The sequence below is a fragment of the Microcaecilia unicolor genome, chromosome 6 (assembly GCF_901765095.1).
Source record: "Microcaecilia unicolor chromosome 6, aMicUni1.1, whole genome shotgun sequence".
Classification (NCBI taxonomy): Eukaryota; Metazoa; Chordata; class Amphibia; order Gymnophiona; family Siphonopidae; genus Microcaecilia; species Microcaecilia unicolor.
Genome location: NC_044036.1, coordinates 176,981,329 through 177,000,987, shown reverse-complemented (window position 1 = coordinate 177,000,987; position 19,659 = coordinate 176,981,329). Strand labels below are relative to the sequence as shown.

Below are 19,659 nucleotides of genomic sequence, written 5' to 3'. Positions count from 1 at the left end.
AATTGTCTGGACTGGATGGTATTCATCCCAGAGTACTGATAGAATTAAAAACTGAACTTGCAGAACTATTGTTAGTAATATGTAATTTATCTTTAAAATCAAGCATGGTAGCAGATGATTTGAGGGTGGCCAATGTAACGCCGATTAAAAAAAAAAAAGGTTCCAGAGGTGATCCAGGAAATTATAGACCAGTAAGCCTGACTTTGGTGCTTGGCAAAATGGTAGAGACTATTATAAAGAACAAAATTACAGAGCATACTTAAAAGCATGGATTAATGAGGCAAAGCCAACATGGATTTACCGAAGAGAAATCTTGCCTCACCAATCTATTACATTTCTTTGAAGGGGAGGTGAGGTGAGCCAGTCTATACTGTGTATCTGGATTTTCAAAAGACATTTGACAAAGTACCTCATGAAAGACTCCAGAAGAAATTGGAGAGTCATGGGACAGGAGGTAGGGTTCTATCGTGGATTAAAAACTGGTTAAAAAATAGAAAACGGAGAGTAGGGTTAAATGGTCGGTATTCTCAATGGAGAAGGGTAGATAGTGGGGTTCCGCAGGGGTCTGTGCTGGGACCACTGCTTTTTAACATATTTATAAATGACCTAGAGATGGGAGTAACTAGTGAGGTAATTAAATTTGCTGATGACACAGTTATTCAAAGTTGTTAAATCGCAAAAAGGATTGTGAAAAATTACAAGAGGACATTAAGCGACTGGGCGTCTAAATGGCAGATGATGTTTAATGTGAGCAAGTGCAAAGTGATGTATGTGGGAAAGAGGAACCCAAACTACAGCTAAGTAATGGAAGTTCCACATTAGGATTCACCGACTGGGAAAGGGATCTAGGTGTCATCATTGATGATACATTTGGAACTCTCTGCTCAGTGTGTGGCGGCAGCTAAGAAAGCAAATAGAATGTTGGGTATTATTAGGAAAGGTATGGAAAACAAAAATGAGGACATAATAATGCCTTTGTATCGCTCCATGGTGCGACTGCACCTCAAATATTGTGTGCAATTCTGGTCTCCACATTTCAAAGATATAGTGGAATTAGAAAAAGTACAGAGAAGGGCGATGAAAATGATAAAGGGGATGGGATGACTTCCCTATGAGGAAAGGCTAAAGTGGCTAGGGCTCTTCAGATTGTAGAAAAGACGGTTGAGAGGACACATGATAGAGGTCTATAAAATAATAAGTGGAGTGGAATGGGGAGACGTGAATCACTTGTGTACTCTTTCCAAAAATACTAGGACTAGGGAGCACACAATGAAGCTACAAAGTAGTAAATTTTAAAACAAATCAAGAGAAAATATTTCTCCACTCAACATGGAATTAAACTCTAGAATTCATTGCCAGAGAATGTAGTGAAGGCAGTTAGATTAGCAGGGTTTTAAAAAGGTTTGGATAGATTCCTAAAAAAAGTCCATAAGCCATTATTAAAATGGGCTTGAAGAAAATCCACTGCTTATTTCTAGGATAAGCAGCATAAAATGTATTGTACTGTTTTCAGATCTTGCCAGGTATTTGTGACCTAGATTGACCACTGCTGGAAACAGGATGCTGGGCTTGATGGACCTTCGGTCTGTCCCAGTATGTATGTATATTTATACCATATTTTACAAAAGTGCCATACCACAGAGTACCCCCATTTGCCATGCTAATAGGATTTAGAGTTCTTGTGTCAAGTTATTCGAATGTCTTTTGACTTTGCAGCAATTGGCTGCAGAAAAAGCCTGTAAATCTCATTATCACGGCAAATGAAGCTAAGCTATAGCATAGTACTTTGTAACACATTTTTGTTCATTTCAATGAAGACACCAGTTTTTCTTCTAAAGGTAAATAAACAATATGTACCATCATAGTCAATCTTGCCATCATTATTTTTGTCCCCATCTCTCATCAGTTCCTCGATGTCATCCTCAGTGATGGTCTCTCCAGTAGCCTGAAGCATTATCTTCAGCTCTTCCAGGTCAATGTATCCATCAGAGTTTCTGTGCAAGAGAGTATGATGGGCTCAGATCTACAGTTTTATGTTTTCCACAGTCACAGCAACCCATAATATTAATGTGTGTAATATATTCAGTACACAGCAGAGCTAAGACCAAGAAACTATGGGGGTCTTTTACTAAAGGTGCGCTGGCATTTTTTTGCGCACGCTAAAAAAAGGCACGGGCTAAACACTAGAGATGCCAATATATTCTTATGACACTTGGTGCCCACCCACTTCTTGCCTAGGCCCACCCAAAATTTGTTGTCTGGCTACGCCCCTGCCTGGAAGAGATTTTGTCCCACTGTTTTAAAGATTTAATTCATCTTGAATTCTCTCTGATAAAATGCTAGAGAGATAGCCTTTGCACTAGGTGGAGGAGTAGTGTTTAGAACAGCCATCTGAAAACTAAGGAAGCCAGGCTTCAAATCCCGCTTCTTCTACTAATGCCTTCTTGTGACCTTTATTCATTTCATTTATATTCCACATTTTCCCCAATTAGATTAGGTTCAATGTGGTTAACAAATTATTATATTTAACAGTGCAAACAAGATTCAGAATATTATACACTATTTCTGGGATAAGCAGTATAAAATGTTTTGTACATTTTTGGGATCTTGCCAGGTATTTGTGACCTAGATTGGCCACTGTTGGAAACAGGATGCTGGGCTCGATGGACTTTGGTCTTTCCCAGTATGGCAATACTTATGTACTTATATACAGTATATTATGCTAACAGAGCAGATGAACATTAAATGTCAAAATATATAATATTGTAAGGACTACATGAAATATATGTAGGTATGAGGTGAAAGCTATCCAAGGAGAATGACATTAAAAATAAAACACAAAATTAATGGTTACTATCTATTGGGAATCGTCATTAATGGTGTCCATCCATGAGAAATGTCTTAAACGGAAAAGCTTTTAAGTACTTCTGGAATTTCAAGTAATTAAGTTCCCATCTGATATATTTACTGCACAAAGATTTCAAAACTTTCAAACTCCCATTTTAATGTAAAATAGTGCATCTATGGCACAGTTTGCAGTCAACATTTTCTGTACTCCATTAGAAAGGTATTCTAAGGGGAATAAAAATATACCGTATTGCTTTGCAACTCATTTCACAACAATAATTCAACAAATAATTTGCAGGTTGTACTTTTCTATTGGACTAGTTTAATGTATTTAAAACAGGGGCGTAGCCAGACAACAGATTTTGGGTGGGCCTAGGGAAGAAGTGGGTGGGCACCAATTGTTCTCCCCCCCCCCAAAAAAAACCACCACCTAAAAAATATATCAGCTGGTGGGAAAATGCTTCTTTCCACCTTGGCAGTCTGCAGCAGGCAATGCACTGAAAACTGAACATTCACAGTCTTCAGCTGGCTGAGCTTGGGATCCCACCAGCTACCACTAAACGTGTACTACTTGTGGGTGGGCCTGAGCCCTAAATGGGTGGGCCTCGCCCACCCAGGCCCACCTGTGGCTATGCCACTGATTTAAAATAAGCTGAAGCAGAATGAGCAGAACATTATGTGGCCAGAATACTTAAGCAAATTTCAGATAGCATTACAAGGGAGTCATGAAAAGGCATTTTTGATATGATATCTAAGCCTGACTTAGTAATTTTGCTGTTTCGAAAATCACTATATTCACCACCTCCATTCTGGACGTTCTGAGCAAAATGTTCAATTTTTTTTTAAAATAGCCACTTGCTAGATGTTTTTGTGCTCTGTGCATTTTATATTTTTGGTCCACTTTTGGAAAAACAAAAGTACAACGGAAAAATTCACAAAACCAAGCCATTCGGATGTACTGGGCTCGATGGACCTTTGGTCTTTTCCCAGTGTGGCATTACTTATGTACTTATGTACTGGGGGGCAGTATTCTTAGTAGACCAGCCATAAAGGTGTCCCAGCAGAGCAGTGGGACACTGCAGTAGATTTTACATAAAAGCTCCCAAGTACACATCTCACCCTTACTCCCTTATATTTATGGTAAGCCCTCCATACAGAAAAAAATATATTTTTTGACCATCAACATCAGGGCTATGATGCCAATTCAGCCAAATATAAAAGCTTATGGCTTGCCCAGTATATGTTTCATCATTGGTCATTGATATGTGTAATAATGTGAAATAAAATGAAATAAAACTTCTTAGTGAAGCAAAGGAAGCACCCTGATTAGAGCAGTCCAGTTCAAATCCTGCTGCCGCTCCTTGTGATCTTGTGCAAATAACGCAACCAGGGCTTTTTTTGAGGGGGTACTTGGGGGGGGGGGGGGTACTGTATAACTGCACCTTTTCCACTGTCTGATGAAACTGACTCATGGTCCCCAAGTTTTAATGAAAAAGCTCAGGCTCTACACACCAATTCTGCCTTGTCATAGGTTCTGTGACTGGTTGCAGGGGGCCTGGCTATTGTGGGGTGGGTCCCTCAGTAATCACCCCACCCCTGAAAGGTGACCTGTCATTTGTGTACCAGCATCTTTTTCACTGGAAAAAACACACTGAGCATAACCCTCCATTGCCTCAGGTACAAACGTAGTGCCCTTTTACTAAACTGTGTTAGGCACTCACCCTGTGCCTAATGCATCTTAAAAGGGCTCCAATCAAACAGTGGAGATGATCAAGGACTAGGGCGTAGCCAAAATGTTTCTTAAAAGTCTTTAATAAACAAATTTACATAAAACCGTTTGGAGAAGTGCATAACCATGAGGAAGACTGGATATGGACCATGTTTCGGTGATAGTGCCTGCTTCAGGAGTCCACAATACATAAATCTCAAGGGAAACTGAAACAGCTTTCTCCCCTTTGTAAAATGAATCTAAAAACAGTTGTAGCATGCATCAAGAATGTAGCAGCAGCACTTCTCTTCCAAAGAGTGGTCGGAAGATTCTGGACTCCTGAAGCAGGCACTAGTGCCAAAACACAGCCTGTGTTGAGTCTTCCTCATGGTTATGTATGTTTCCATCTGGTTTTATGTATATTTTTGTTTATTAAAGACTTTTAAGAAACATTTTGGCTACGCCCTAGTCCTTGGTCATCTCCACTATTTTGGTTGCTGCTCTTTGACTCTTGGAGATTGATTCCTCTTTCCTGTTTCTTCTTGCTTAAAAGGGCTCACCACGGGACATGATCAGGCGTCCTGCGGTAAGTCTGACACTTGCGTGTGCAAAGCACATGCAAAATAATTTTAATTTTTTTTCTGTGGAGAGGCATGTTAGGGATAAATAGTGGGTGTTTCTGTGCTAATCAGCATATCTACATTACTGCGTGCTAACTGATTAGCGCACAATTAGCGCATGAGCCCTTGCTGCCTACAAAATGGGTGGTATTAAGGGCTCACTAATTTATGTTAATGGCTGCATGCTCATGGTAACATTATCATATACACAGTATATATATAGGGTTCTCTTTTACAAACATAAGCAAGCACGAAAGGCGTTACAGGAGGAAAAGCCTCGAGAAGCTCCTAGACTTATTCAACAGCCTTACAGGAGCGGGACTTCATCATCATTGGCAAAACCTCCTTTATTATCAAAACAGCCCATAATTCAATTTATTCAAACTTAGCTTAGGCTGCCGGGTCTCTTTACTTCCCTTCTCAAGATCTCTTCAAACCGACCATGAGCAATGGTGGCCAGCATTTCGGTTGATCACGGTCAGTTTGAAGAGATCTTGAGAAGGGAAGAAGAGAGACCTGGCAGCCTAAGCTAAGTTTGAATAAATTTATTTATTTTATTTGTTATATTTGTATCCCACATTTTCCCACCTATTTGTAGGCTCAATGTGGCTTACATAGTACCGGAGAAGCCTTTGCAGGCTCTGGTGTGAACAAATACAGGGTGATGTTGTGGTAAGATCAAGTTCATGTGGTACAGCCACATTAGGGAATCAGAGAATGGAAGAGTTGTGTTATGTCCATTACGTGCTTTAGTTTAGTTGTGTTGCAGAGATTAGGCATTTAAGTTGCATCGGTAGGGTATGCCTTTTTAAACAGGTTGGTTTTTAGTGATTTCCGGAATTTTAGGTGGTCGTACATCGTTTTCAAGGCTTTTGATAATGCGTTCCACAGTTGTGTGCTGTTTTGATAATAAAGGAGGTTTTTGCCAATGATGAAGTCCCACTCCTGTAAGGCTGTTGAGTAAGTCTATGAGCTTCTTGAGGCTTTTCCTCCTGTAACGCCTTTCGTGCTTGCTTATGTTTGTAAAAGAGAACCATATGTGTGTGTGTGTGTGTGTGTGTATATATATATATATATATATATATATATATATATATATATATATATATATATTGTGCATGATTGTTAGTTTGGGTATCTCTCCCTCTGATAGTATTCTGACCTCATATGAGAAAGGAGGGTTGGGTCTCCAAACATTAGTCAAAACTAAATAATACTATCAGAGGGAGAGATACCCAAACTGAAAGCTAATTGAAAAATGTATTTAGTCCAATAAAATGGTATCATCATATTTTCCATGTTTTATTTGTATTTGTTAACCTATAGTAACATTGAAATATGTTTTTTTTTTAATTATTTGTTACATTTGTATCCCACATTTTCCCACCTATTTGCAGGCTCAATGTGGCTTAAAGAGTACCGTAATGGCGTTCACCAGTACCGGTATGAACAAATACAAGGTGTTATTGCGTTACAAGAGGGTTCATGTATGGTTGATATAATGGGGAGCTTAGGGAGGAAGGGGGAGATTGGGTGTGTCCAGTACGATCTTTGGTTTTGTTGTGTTGCAGGTACTCAGTCTTTTATGTTGGATCGGTGGGATATGCCTTCCTGAACAGGTTTGTTTTTAGTTCTTTCTGGAAACTGAGGTGGTCATACGTTGTTTTTACTATTTTTGGCAACAGCGTTCCATATATATATTGTGCATGATTGTTAGTTTGGGTATCTCTCCTTCTGATAGTATTATTTAGTTTACTTCTAACATTATCATATGAACATTAATTGTGAAAATAGAAAATCAGCCATTTTCTGGCTACGGACAAAATAACCTTAGAGTGTGGGGAAAACTCACATAAGGGCGTGCTAAGGCCAACTTTTCCCACAGCTTGGTAAAAGGACCGAAACTGCGCTTACTAAAGTCTCCAATGACCTATTACTGGCTAAATCCAGAGGTCAATATTCCATCCTCATTCTTCTTGATCTTTCCGCTGCTTTTGACACTGTCGATCACAGCATACTTCTCGATACCCTGTCCTCACTTGGATTCCAGGGCTCTGTCCTTTCCTGGTTCTCTTCCTACCTCTCCTTCCGCACCTTTAGTGTTCACTCTGGTGGATCCTCTTCTACTTCTATCCCTCTGCCTGTCGGCGTACCTCAGGGTTCTGTTCTTGGTCCCCTCCTCTTTTCTATCTACACTTCTTCCCTTGGTTCATTAATCTCATCCCATGGCTTTTCCTACCACCTCTATGCTGATGACTCCCAAATCTACCTTTCTACCCCTGATATCTCACCTTGCATCCAAACCAAAGTTTCAGCGTGCTTGTCTGACATTGCTGCCTGGATGTCTCAACGCCACCTGAAATTAAATATGACCAAAACCGAGCTTCACATTTTCCCCCCCAAACCCACCTCCCCGCTCCCCCCGTTTTCTATTTCTGTTGATGGCTCTCTCATTCTCCCTGTCTCCTCAGCTCGAAACCTTGGGGTCATCTTTGACTCTTCTCTCTCCTTCTCTGCTCATATCCAGCAGACCGCCAAGACCTGTCGTTTCTTTCTTTACAACATCCGTAAAATCCGCCCCTTTCTTTCCGAGCACTCTACCAAAACCCTCATCCACACCCTTGTCACCTCTCGTTTAGACTACTGCAATCTGCTTCTTGCTGGCCTCCCACTTAGTCACCTCTCCCCTCTCCAGTCGGTTCAAAACTCTGCTGCCCGTCTCATCTTCCGCCAGGGTCGCTTTACTCATACTACCCCTCTCCTCAAGACCCTTCACTGGCTCCCTATCCGTTTCGCATCCTGTTCAAACTTCTTCTACTAACCTATAAATGTATTCACTCTGCTGCTCCCCAGTATCTCTCCACACTCGTCCTTCCCTACACCCCTTCCCGTGCACTCCGCTCCATGGATAAATCCTTCTTATCTGTTCCCTTCTCCACTACTGCCAACTCCAGACTTCGCGCCTTCTGTCTCGCTGCACCCTACGCCTGGAATAAACTTCCTGAGCCCCTACGTCTTGCCCCATCCTTGGCCACCTTTAAATCTAGACTGAAAACCCACCTCTTTAACATTGCTTTTGACTCGTAACCACTCGCCTCCACCTACCCTCCTCTCTTCCTTCCCGTTCACATTAATTGATTTGATTTGCTTACTTTATTTATTTTTTTGTCTATTAGATTGTAAGCTCTTTGAGCAGGGACTGTCTTTCTTCTATGTTTGTACAGCGCTGCGTATGCCTTGTAGCGCTATAGAAATGCTAAATAGTAGTAGTAGTAGTAGTAGTTTGAAAGCTCTCAGGGACAGGGAAAATACCTGAGCTACTACTGAAAAAGGTGTGAAAATAATCCAAATTAATAAACTGTGTTTAGCCTAAAATTTTAACCCCGTTGTGGCTCTTAAAGACCAGGGACACTTTGCAATAATCCTGTCTTCAGCCCCCAAACCTAAGCATTCTAGGACTTATAGTCCTGCATTTTGGATTAACAGATGCAGCTGACTTATCCCAAATGCTAAAAAGATGGCAGTTAAAAAAATTCTAGGGCTGGTAATGCAGAAAGCACTGCCTGCACCCTGGCTGTAGTAGAACACACCCCAACCACTCATGAATTATCAGAGATTTCTAAACTTCATAAAGTCTTTTCTGCTTTTTGCAGCACAATTTCAACTCATTTATTGCCAGTCATCTCTGTGGGTACCTTTGTTTGCTTTTCCTCCAATACATTCAGCACCCACCACATTTTAGCCACTTACTTATCAAACATTCGGAAGAGCTCAGATAACTCCTCTTCTGACTTTCCTTTACTGTCGTCTTTCATACACCGGACCATCATAACCAAGAACTCATCAAAGTCTACTGTGCCGCTACCTGAAATGAGAAAACTGACGATAATGCCTCAGGATTCGGATAATCAGAGCATATTGCAGTATGTGTAATATGTTCAGTTCAAGGCAGTTAAGACCAAGAACCTAGCTGTAGTCCACAGGTCTCAAAGTAAGTGAGACGGAAAGTAAAGTATTCTCCATGGTTAAACACATTCTGGCCAACATTCAGCCGGCAGCACTCAATGTTTTTTAAATGCTGACCATCGCTGGCTAAATTAGCCCCGGATATTCATTGCTTCCATGTCCGGGCACCGGTACTGAATATCTAGGGTTAATTGTGGATATCCTTGTTACCACAGCTTATGTGGGTCCCGGCCGATCTCCAGCTGCAGCCTGCATAAGGCAGTTATGTGAGCCCCAGCTAAATATCTGCCAGGACATGCATAATGTTTTAAATTCTGTTCTGCCCCTCTAATCTCCCTCTCCCCCTTCCAATCTCCATCCCAACTACCCACCCATACAAAAAGCCCCTTCCTTCACATTCCCCCTCCCACCAACGGTCATGATAGGCCCCCATGGATCTACTTAAGATCACTGGTGGTCCAGTGGGGACAGGAGCATACCCCACTCATTCCTGCCCCTAGCAGCTGCTGCGAAAAAATGGCTGTTGCGAGCTTTGTCGTAGTACCAAGTATTGCAAGGCTTCTGCTCGAGGTTATGGCAGCCATTAGGGGAAGGAGCTAGTAGAGTTTGTTCCTGCCCTCACCACTCCCACTAGACCACCAGTAATATTAGGAAGGCCCAAGGAGGCCTACCATGACCAGGGGTGGGAGAGGGGTTCTATCTTTGCCAGGGGGAGGGGGATCAGAAGGGGCTCTTTTGGGTATCTGGGAGGGGAATATTCTGTGGGGTGGGAGTGGAATCAGAGGATGATCAGAATACAATTTCAAGTTATACAGGTCCTGACCTATTCAGCCAGGGCGCACATAACTAACCAGGTGAATTTAGGACAACTATGAAGCTGTGCTAAATTCACCCAATTATCTACGCGGGTGCCGGCACTGAATATTGCCAGCATCTGCATAACTGCCAGCTCCTCCCCAACTCCGCCCCCTTTACCTCTCCTTACCTGGCCACTTCAAATGTGTCCAATCAGAACTGATAATCAGTGGTAGTGCCTTTTTAAGTGCCACCGAATATTGGCGGTTGGGTGGCCCCAAGCGATTTAAGCATGCAGAAGACTCTCCTGCCTGCTTAAATTGCTTTAAATATTGGGTGGATTGTGTTTATGTGATATTGTGCAGCAGGAAATCTTACTGCAGGATTCACTAACCCATAACACCTGAGTACCACCAGTTAGCGAATTGTGTGGTAAATTTTATATTACATTGCTGTGGCTAGAAATGTGTATGCCTATCCTTAACAAGTGATATGCATGCCTATAATGTAGTTGTGAGCTCTTACTTCAGCCAAAGAGCTTGTATAAGTGAATGCACCTAAATACCAGAGATACACATGTGCCATAGAATTCTATCAGTTACGTGCATGTGACTCCGCCTATACGTACACCTACCTATAAAATGTGTGATATGGAAGATACGCATATATTTAAGAACAGTGGTTTAAGCATTTATGTGGGTACAGTGGGGGAAATAAGTATTTGATCCCTTGCTGATTTTGTAAGTTTGCCCACTGACAAAGACATGAGCAGCCCATAATTGAAGGGTAGGTTATTGGTAACAGTGAGAGATAGCACATCACAAATTAAATCCGGAAAATCACATTGTGGAAAGTATATGAATTTATTTGCATTCTGCAGAGGGAAATAAGTATTTGATCCCCCACCAACCAGTAAGAGATCTGGCCCCTACAGACCAGGTAGATGCTCCAAATCAACTCGTTACCTGCATGACAGACAGCTGTCGGCAATGGTCACCTGTATGAAAGACACCTGTCCACAGACTCAGTGAATCAGTCAGACTCTAACCTCTACAAAATGGCCAAGAGCAAGGAGCTGTCTAAGGATGTCAGGGACAAGATCATACACCTGCACAAGGCTGGAATGGGCTACAAAACCATCAGTAAGACGCTGGGCGAGAAGGAGACAACTGTTGGTGCCATAGTAAGAAAATGGAAGAAGTACAAAATGACTGTCAATCGACAAAGATCTGGGGCTCCACGCAAAATCTCACCTCGTGGGGTATCCTTGATCATGAGGAAGGTTAGAAATCAGCCTACAACTACAAGGGGGGAACTTGTCAATGATCTCAAGGCAGCTGGGACCACTGTCACCACGAAAACCATTGGTAACACATTACGACATAAAGGATTGCAATCCTACAGTGCCCGCAAGGTCCCCCTGCTCCGGAAGGCACATGTGACGGCCCGTCTGAAGTTTGCCAGTGAACACCTGGATGATGCCGAGAGTGATTGGGAGAAGGTGCTGTGGTCAGATGAGACAAAAATTGAGCTCTTTGGCATGAACTCAACTCGCCGTGTTTGGAGGAAGAGAAATGCTGCCTATGACCCAAAGAACACCGTCCCCACTGTCAAGCATGGAGGTGGAAATGTTATGTTTTGGGGGTGTTTCTCTGCTAAGGGCACAGGACTACTTCACCGCATCAATGGGAGAATGGATGGGGCCATGTACCGTACAATTCTGAGTGACAACCTCCTTCCCTCCGCCAGGGCCTTAAAAATGGGTCGTGGCTGGGTCTTCCAGCACGACAATGACCCAAAACATACAGCCAAGGCAACAAAGGAGTGGCTCAGGAAGAAGCACATTAGGGTCATGGAGTGGCCTAGCCAGTCACCAGACCTTAATCCCATTGAAAACTTATGGAGGGAGCTGAAGCTGCGAGTTGCCAAGCGACAGCCCAGAACTCTTAATGATTTAGAGATGATCTGCAAAGAGGAGTGGACCAAAATTCCTCCTGACATGTGTGCAAACCTCATCATCAACTACAGAAGACGTCTGACCGCTGTGCTTGCCAACAAGGGTTTTGCCACCAAGTATTAGGTCTTGTTTGCCAGAGGGATTAAATACTTATTTCCCTCTGCAGAATGCAAATAAATTCATATACTTTCCACAATGTGATTTTCCGGATTTAATTTGTGATGTGCTATCTCTCACTGTTACCAATAACCTACCCTTCAATTATGGGCTGCTCATGTCTTTGTCAGTGGGCAAACTTACAAAATCAGCAAGGGATCAAATACTTATTTCCCCCACTGTATGTGCACACATATGTCCATATATACCACTATTCTAAACATTTATGTGTGTAAATCATCTCTTAAATGTTCACACTAATTTTAAAGAATTACCCCAATAATTTTAAAGAATTACCCCAAGGCCCCAAGTCAGGCTCCCATCCCTAATCCTTTTTATAAAAATGTATCTTCCTCTGCACTAGCATTCCCATATTCCCTTAAAAATAAAGTGTGCCTCTGGACCCCTCTGCTTACTCTTGATGCCTTTAAAAAATAGAGTATCCCTACCCTCTGACTTTTTTTCTGCAAAATGACAGTGCCCCTCAACATCCCTGGCCCCACAATCCCTAGTAGCCTAGTGGTTAGTGCAGTGGACTTTGATCCTGAGGAACTGAGTTCAATTCCCACTGCAGCTCCTTGTGACTCTGGGCAAGTCATTTAACCCTCCATTGCCCCTGGTACAAAATAAGTACCTGAATATATGTAAACTGCTTTGAATGTAGTTGCAAAAACCTCAGAGAGGCAGTATATCAAGTCCCATTTATGCACCTGAAAAAAGGGGTGTGGAAATGGGAGGGTCATGCACTAATCAGTTAGTATGTGCTAATGTAGCTGCACTAACTGATTAGCCCAGACATGTCCACTCTTAGCCCGACGCTCCCTCTACGGAAAATAAAAATTAATTTTTTAGCATGCGGTTTATGTGCGCACATTCCAAAGTTACCATGGGATACCTCAGCGTGCCCCATGGTAAGCATGCATTAGTGCTTATTGCAGCTTTGTAAAAGGATCCTAAAAGCAAGAAGGAACAGACAAGGTTAAGAGAGGCCATCAAAATCCAAGGTGAGAAAAAATTACTGCAAAAGTCTAAAGATTTATTTCATCAACATCAGGAAAGGATCCACAAATCAAAATGGTGGTAAAATGGAGTGAAATCCTAGTCTTCCTTTTGAAGACATTAAGAACAAAGGAAAAGAGGACACATGCTCCGCCCCCGTCACACACCCCACCCCGCCCTGTCCCCCCCTCACTCTGCCCCTGTCACTTTGACACCCCCCAAAGAAAGCCAGATTCCCTCTCTTCCCCCCCCCCCCCCCATGTTATCCCCTCCCTTGCCGAGAGTTCAAGTGGCAGCCTCGCAAGACTTCTGCAGAAGTCTTACAAGGTCACTGCTTGAACTCTTGGCAGCCATTTTGAATCGGCGACAGGAGCAAGAGAGGTCTACAGCCAAACCAGGCAGGAAAGAGGGGGCTCTTTCCTGCCCCGAAGAGGCTGCTAGACCACCAGAGCACTACAGTAAGGTACAGGAGGGAAGAGAAGGGGAGGGGTAGTGAATGGAGTCATATGAGTGGAGGGGAGAGAGGCTGGAAATTTGGGGAGGAGATATCATGGGGAGGAGAGAGGGAATCTGGCTTTCTTTGGGGGGGGGGGGGGGGGAGTCTCAATGAACCGAAAATCAAAAACCCAGCCTTGCACCAGCTGTGGGTAATTAGTGTTGTCACTCACACTGATAGCAAACTACCTAACATCCACTCAAGATGGAGAAAAAAAACCTCAGTCTAGCCGCTCAACCAGCCTGAACTTGCAGACTATAAGGTTTGAGCTTGGCTTCCCATCATTTGGCTTAGGAAAAAAAACTCCATCATTTAACATACCAGCATCAACATCTATTCTCCAAATTGCTTAGCCAGGTGTATAAATCACAACTTTTATCTAAACAGTGTGTGTGTCTCTACTTCCTCAGATCAATTATTTGATAGTTCTTTGGTATAATCAATTTCATATACCAAGTGTCAGTTCATGTTCAGCCCCGCTGTACCCTCAGACAACACTTAGCTTTAAGTCCAATCGCTATGGCGCTCTGTTCCTATCGGTACCACCAGTCTGCAAGTTCAGGCTGGTTGAGCGGCTAGACTGAGGCTTTTTTTCTCCATCCTGAGTGGATGTTAGGTAGTTTGCTATCAGTGTGACAACCAGGGCTTTTTTTGAGGGGGTACTTGGGGCATAGGCGTAGACTGGGGGGGGGCGAGGGGGGGGCAATGCCCCCCCAAACGACGACAAGGCGCCGCCGCGCCATTAGTTAAAAAAAAAACAACACATGCAGGCACGCGCTCCTCTCCATCCGCTTGGCTTCCCTGCCCTCTCTGCGTCCCGCCTTCCTCTGACGTCAGAGGAAGGCGGGACGCAGACAGAGAGGGCAGGGAAGCCAAGCGGACGGAGAGGAGCGTGTCCGTCTACCCCTCTCTCTTCCTCCCTCCCTCCCTCCCTCCGGCGCAGGCAGGAGTTTTTTTCAGCGTTCCTGGCAGCGGTAGCAATGTACACGCTGCCTTCGGCGCTGCCCCAAAGCCTTCTCTTCAAGTTCCTGTTCCCGCATAGGTGGGAACAGGAACTTGAAGAGAAGGCTTCCGGGGCAGACCGAAGGCAGCATGTACATTGCTACCGCTGCCAGGAACGCTGAAAAAGCTGAAGACTGTTGCCTGCACCGGAGGGAGGGAGGAAGAGAGGGGGTAAACGGAGTCATGATCTTGGACCTTGCGGGGGGGGGGGGCAGTAGAAGGAAGATGGATGGAACTGGGAGGGGTGGGGAGCAGAGGGAAGATGGATGGGACTGGGAGGGGTGGGGAGCAGAGGGATGGACCAGGAGATGGATGGGATTGGGAGAGGTCAGGCACAGCAGAGGGAAGGAGCAGAAGATGGATGGAACGGAGGGATGGTGAGCAGAGGGAAGGTACAGAAGATGGATGGGACTGGGAGGGGTGGGGAGCAGAGGGAAGGACCAGGAGATGGATTGGACTGGGAGGGGTGGGGAGCAGAGAGAAGGACCAGGAGATGGATGGGACTGGGAGCATTGGGAGCAGAGGGAAGGACCAGGAGATGGATTGGATTGGGAGAGGTCAGGCACAGCAGAGGGAAGGAGCAGAAGATGGATGGGACGGAGGGATGGTGAGCAGAGGGAAGGAACAGAAGATGGATGGGACTGGGAGGAGTGGGGAGCAGAGGGAAGGAGCAAGAGATGGATGGGACTGGGAGGGTGGGGAGCAGAGGGAAGCCTACTGGAAAGAAGACACTGCATAAAACAGAAGACACTGGGACCAAAGCGAAGAGAAAAACTAAATGATCAGACAACAAAGGTAGATAAAAGTATTTTATTCAGAATTTATTAATTGAAATGTGCATCTGTGATATTTTGCCTGTAAATTTCAATTCCTTCCTCCATATTAGCATATTCATTTGCATATGTATATATGCAAATGATATGCTAATATGCTCCGCCCATTCTTTGCCCCCCCCCAAATGAAACAGTCAAACTACGCCTATGACTTGGGGGTACTGAGTACCGGCACCTTTTCCATTGGCTGCTAAAATTGACCCATGGTCTCCAAGTTTTAATGAAAGAGCTCAGGCTCTACACACCAATTCTGCCTTGTCATAGGTTCTGTGACTGGTTGCAGGGGGCCTGGCTATTGTGGGGAGGGTCCCTCAGTGATTATCCCCCACCCCTGAAGGGTGGCCTAGCATTTGAGTACCAGCATCTTTTTCACTAGAAAAAGTGCACTGGCCACTGACAACACTAATTACACACAGCTGGTGCAAGGCTGGGTTTTTGATTTTTGTTTCTTTGGGGGGTGTCAAAGTGACAGGGGGCAGGGCGGGGTAGGGTGTTTGACAGGGGCGGGGCGTGTGTCCTCTTTTTTCATGGGGAAAATATGGTAACCCTACTTGCAAGTAATGCAGAGGTTGTTACCACACATTAACTGCTATTACAGCATTATTGATTGTGCAAACAACATCTGGTAGAGACTATTACCCTATGTTAGCTGCATGGTTGCTTTCCCCAAAGTGCTAGGAATATCTCCAGCAGTTAACTCAGAGATTTTGCAATAAATGTGCCTTAACTCTGATGTTCATTTATTTATTTAAACTTGCTGTATCACCTTAACCTATCTAGCAGATCCAGGTGGTTTGCAATCTAATAACAAATTCAAAATTTAGAAAGGAACTATAATAAAACAGGAAAGAATAGGGCAATCATACTGAAGAAAGACATATGCTTGTCTGAAAAACTATATAGAGCAAAAAAGGAAGGGAGAAGGAAAAGGAGAAAGCAGGGAAGAGAGGGGGAAGGGGAAGGGTCAAGGAACCAGGGAAAAATTAGGAAAATTGAGGGAACTGTGGAAGTCACAACTGCAAAAGCTGTTCGAAGTGCTTATGTGAGATTAAATGCTTGGCTAAAAAGCCAGGTTTTTATGGCAATTTTAAAGTTTTTGAATGATAATTCAGCATGTGTACTATGAGGACGTGAATTCCAGAAGAAAGATGCAGTAAAAAAGAAAGCTCGACATCTGGTTGATTTGAGTTATGCAGATTTTGGATTAGGAAGGACGAGACGATAGTCATTTATGGAACTGAGGAGCCGGTTGGGAAAGTATGGAATGGTGAGAGTTGCCAAATAGGAGGATAGATCTACTCTATCGCCTTGAAAGTGAGCGTAAGGAGCTTAAATATTATTCTCTGCTCAATAGGGAGCCAATGGTGACTTTGAAATAGAGGGGAAATATGGTTTTGCTTTCGAGCATGGCAAAGCAATGGGTATTAGGGACAAAATCTTAACACATATTGGTAAACAGGCCTCCAAAAGGGCAATTCTATAAACTGGGTGCCTGCATTTTCAGGCCCCACGTATGTGAAAAAGAATGGAATACTAGTACTTACACACAATAAGTATTCACTTACCTGCACAGTGCCAGCAGGGAGCCTAAGCATTATTCTCTAACGGTGTGTGTACGTGACATAACATGTAAATGCAAGGGGGGCATACCCAGTGGTGGGCTGGAGCAGGCTCTCACAGGCTCGCAAGAGCCGGTTGTTAAGCTTTTAAGAATTTTGGGAGCCGGTTGTTAAAGTAGGGCCCTCCATGGCAACTTTAACAACTGGCTCCCAAAATGTGGGCTTGGGCCCCCTGCTGAATTCTCTTTTACTTTGCTGGTGGGGATGCTGAGCCCTGCCAGCCAAGTAAATAGACTGCTGCTGCTCCCCGCTCCTTGTTTCCAGCTCTGAGCAGCAGGCTGGGACTTCTCCAGCATGTGTGAGAAGTTTCAGCATGCTGCTCAGAGCAAGACTTTGGGAGTGGTGGCAGTCCATTTATTGGCTGCCAGCAAAGGTATGTCTAGTGGGCCCGCACTAAGGGAGGGAGGAGAGAGAGGCAAGTGTTGCCCCCCCCCCCCCCCCCCCCGGCCACCCCTGGCCCTTCCAACTGCAGAGCTGGCTATGTCTGAAGAAAGAGCCTGTTGTTAAAAAATTACCAGCACACCCCTGGGCATACCCATGGGTGGAGCAGGGCTGGCATTAGGGGTTGGCAAACAGGGTAATTGCCCTGGGTCCCCATACCATAGGGGGCCCCAAGCCTGCCTCAAGCTAAAGGAGGCATAGGCTGAGGGCAAGCTTTTGGGACCCCTCCCCAGTTTCTGCCTGGGCGCCTGAATGTCTAACACCAGCCCTGGGGTGGAGCTTCCACCTGCATGCATAACTTACAAAATAATATAAGTTACACTCATCCCTATTGCATTTACACATCTGTAGTCCTGCCAGTTCTACGGTGGTGTAAGTGCAGACGCACAAATGCTACACATGTCGATAATGGGTTATGAGTGGAGGAGTAGCCTAGTGGTTAGTGCAGTGGACTTTGATCCTGGGGAACTGAGTTCGATTCCCACTACAGCTCCTTGTGACTCTGGGCAAGTCACTTAACCCTCCATTGCCCCTGGTACAAAATAAGTACCTGAATATATGTAAACTGCTTTGAATGTAGTTGCAAAAAACTCAGAAAGGCGGTATATCAAGTACCATTTCCATTTCCCAATTGGAGATTCTAGATAGAATGTTAATGTTGCTATTCCACTAGCAACATTCCATGTAGAAGCCTGCTCTTGCAGATCAGCAATGCGGCCACGCAGGCTTCTGTTTCTGTGAGTCTGATGTCCTGCACAGAAACAGAAGCCTGCGCGGCCGCATTGCTGATCTGCAAGGGCAGGCTTCTACATAGAATGTTGCTAGTGAAGGAGTAGCCTAGTGGTTAGTGCAGTGGAGTTTGATCCTGGGGAACTGAGTTCAATTCCCACTGCAGCTCCTTGTGACTCTGGGCAAGTCACAACTCTCCATTGCCCCTGGTACAAAATAAGTACCTGAATATATGTAAACCACTTTGAATGTAGTTGCAAAAACCTCAGAAAGGTGGTATATCAAGCCCCATTTCCCTTTCCCCTTCTATAATGGAATCTGAGCTCCCACCACACGTCCTTGAGGCTCCTAAATGGAGGTGTCCTGTTGCAGAATTGCCCCTCTAAGTGTGTTACTTGATGGCAAAAGGAAGTCCATTTTGCAGCTTTGAATCAATTTTCCAGCTTCTTGAGTACGTATGTTGAACAAGGACCGAATTGTAAGTGCACAGTTTCTGAAATCTTCTGACTTAGTCAGAACACTGTATAGTTTCTGGCTGTTTTCTAGAGACCACAGCTTACCATCCTCATCCACCTCATCTATCATCTCCTGCAGCTCCTCGGGGGTGGGGTTCTGGCCTAGCATTCTCATGACCTTCCCCAGCTCCTTTGTACTGATGCAGCCATCCTCTGCGTCCTGGACGAAAATATCAAAGGCAGCCCTAAACTCTGCAGGAAGAAACAAGAAAGATAAGACACGAGAGACCTTATCAAAATGTGTCTTCATAATGAGCGCATGGAAACAAAGTTTCTGGCAATATATTATAGAGTTATAGACTCTAGATATGTTATTCCTCTTCTTCACACAGTAATATGTTTCATGGTACCTCATATGGTGGAATTTCATTCAAGCGATGAGATTGCCAGATCCTAAGGTTTATGTTAAGTAATTAGAGAGTTCTACAGTTACACGAGTCTAGTATCATCTACCTTATCTCCAGGGGTGCTCTATACTTAATTGCTTGAACGCCAGTAAAACTGCCACTGTAGGAAAACCTTCAATCTGTATGAAACAAGATGCTGATCTATCGCCAATAAGCAATGGGTGTGGAAGCATTAGGATGTGCTAAGTCCAGATTTTTCTGTGGTTTAGTAACAGGGTTCCTAAATATGTTAAGCTAAACTATTCAAAATTCATGACTTCTTTCAGTGTTATCACAACCAATTAACCCCTCCTCTCAGGTTGATATGTTGGCTTTCCATCCACCTTCACAATCTTAAAGCCTCTTCTACTCACGGTTGCCCGTTAATCAAAGCTACACTGCTACCCGGGTAAGTAGTGCTGACCAGGACCACTCAGTAATTTTCAAGGGCATTATCTGGATAATGCTTCTGGATATTACTACAGAGACGCTTATTTTCAAAGCACTTAGCCTCCCAAAGTTCCATAGAAACATATGGAACTTAGCCTCCCAAAGTGCTTTGAAAATATGCCTCACAGTGACCCAGAGCC

The 19,659-nt window shown here is 44.1% G+C and overlaps 1 protein-coding gene across 1 annotated transcript in view; it reads right to left on the bottom strand.

The window, feature by feature from the left end:
* The window catches only part of TNNC1 (troponin C1, slow skeletal and cardiac type), a 37,120-nt gene that overhangs the window by 2,139 nt on the left and 15,322 nt on the right, over positions 1-19,659 (bottom strand). Inside the window, exons 3-5 of the mRNA XM_030207161.1 lie at positions 18,729-18,875; positions 8,926-9,040; positions 1,858-1,994 (exon numbers count right to left, since the gene is read on the bottom strand). Of these exons, the coding sequence (XP_030063021.1) occupies positions 1,858-1,994; positions 8,926-9,040; positions 18,729-18,875 (399 nt within the window). The remainder of the gene's footprint in view (positions 1-1,857; positions 1,995-8,925; positions 9,041-18,728; positions 18,876-19,659) is intronic.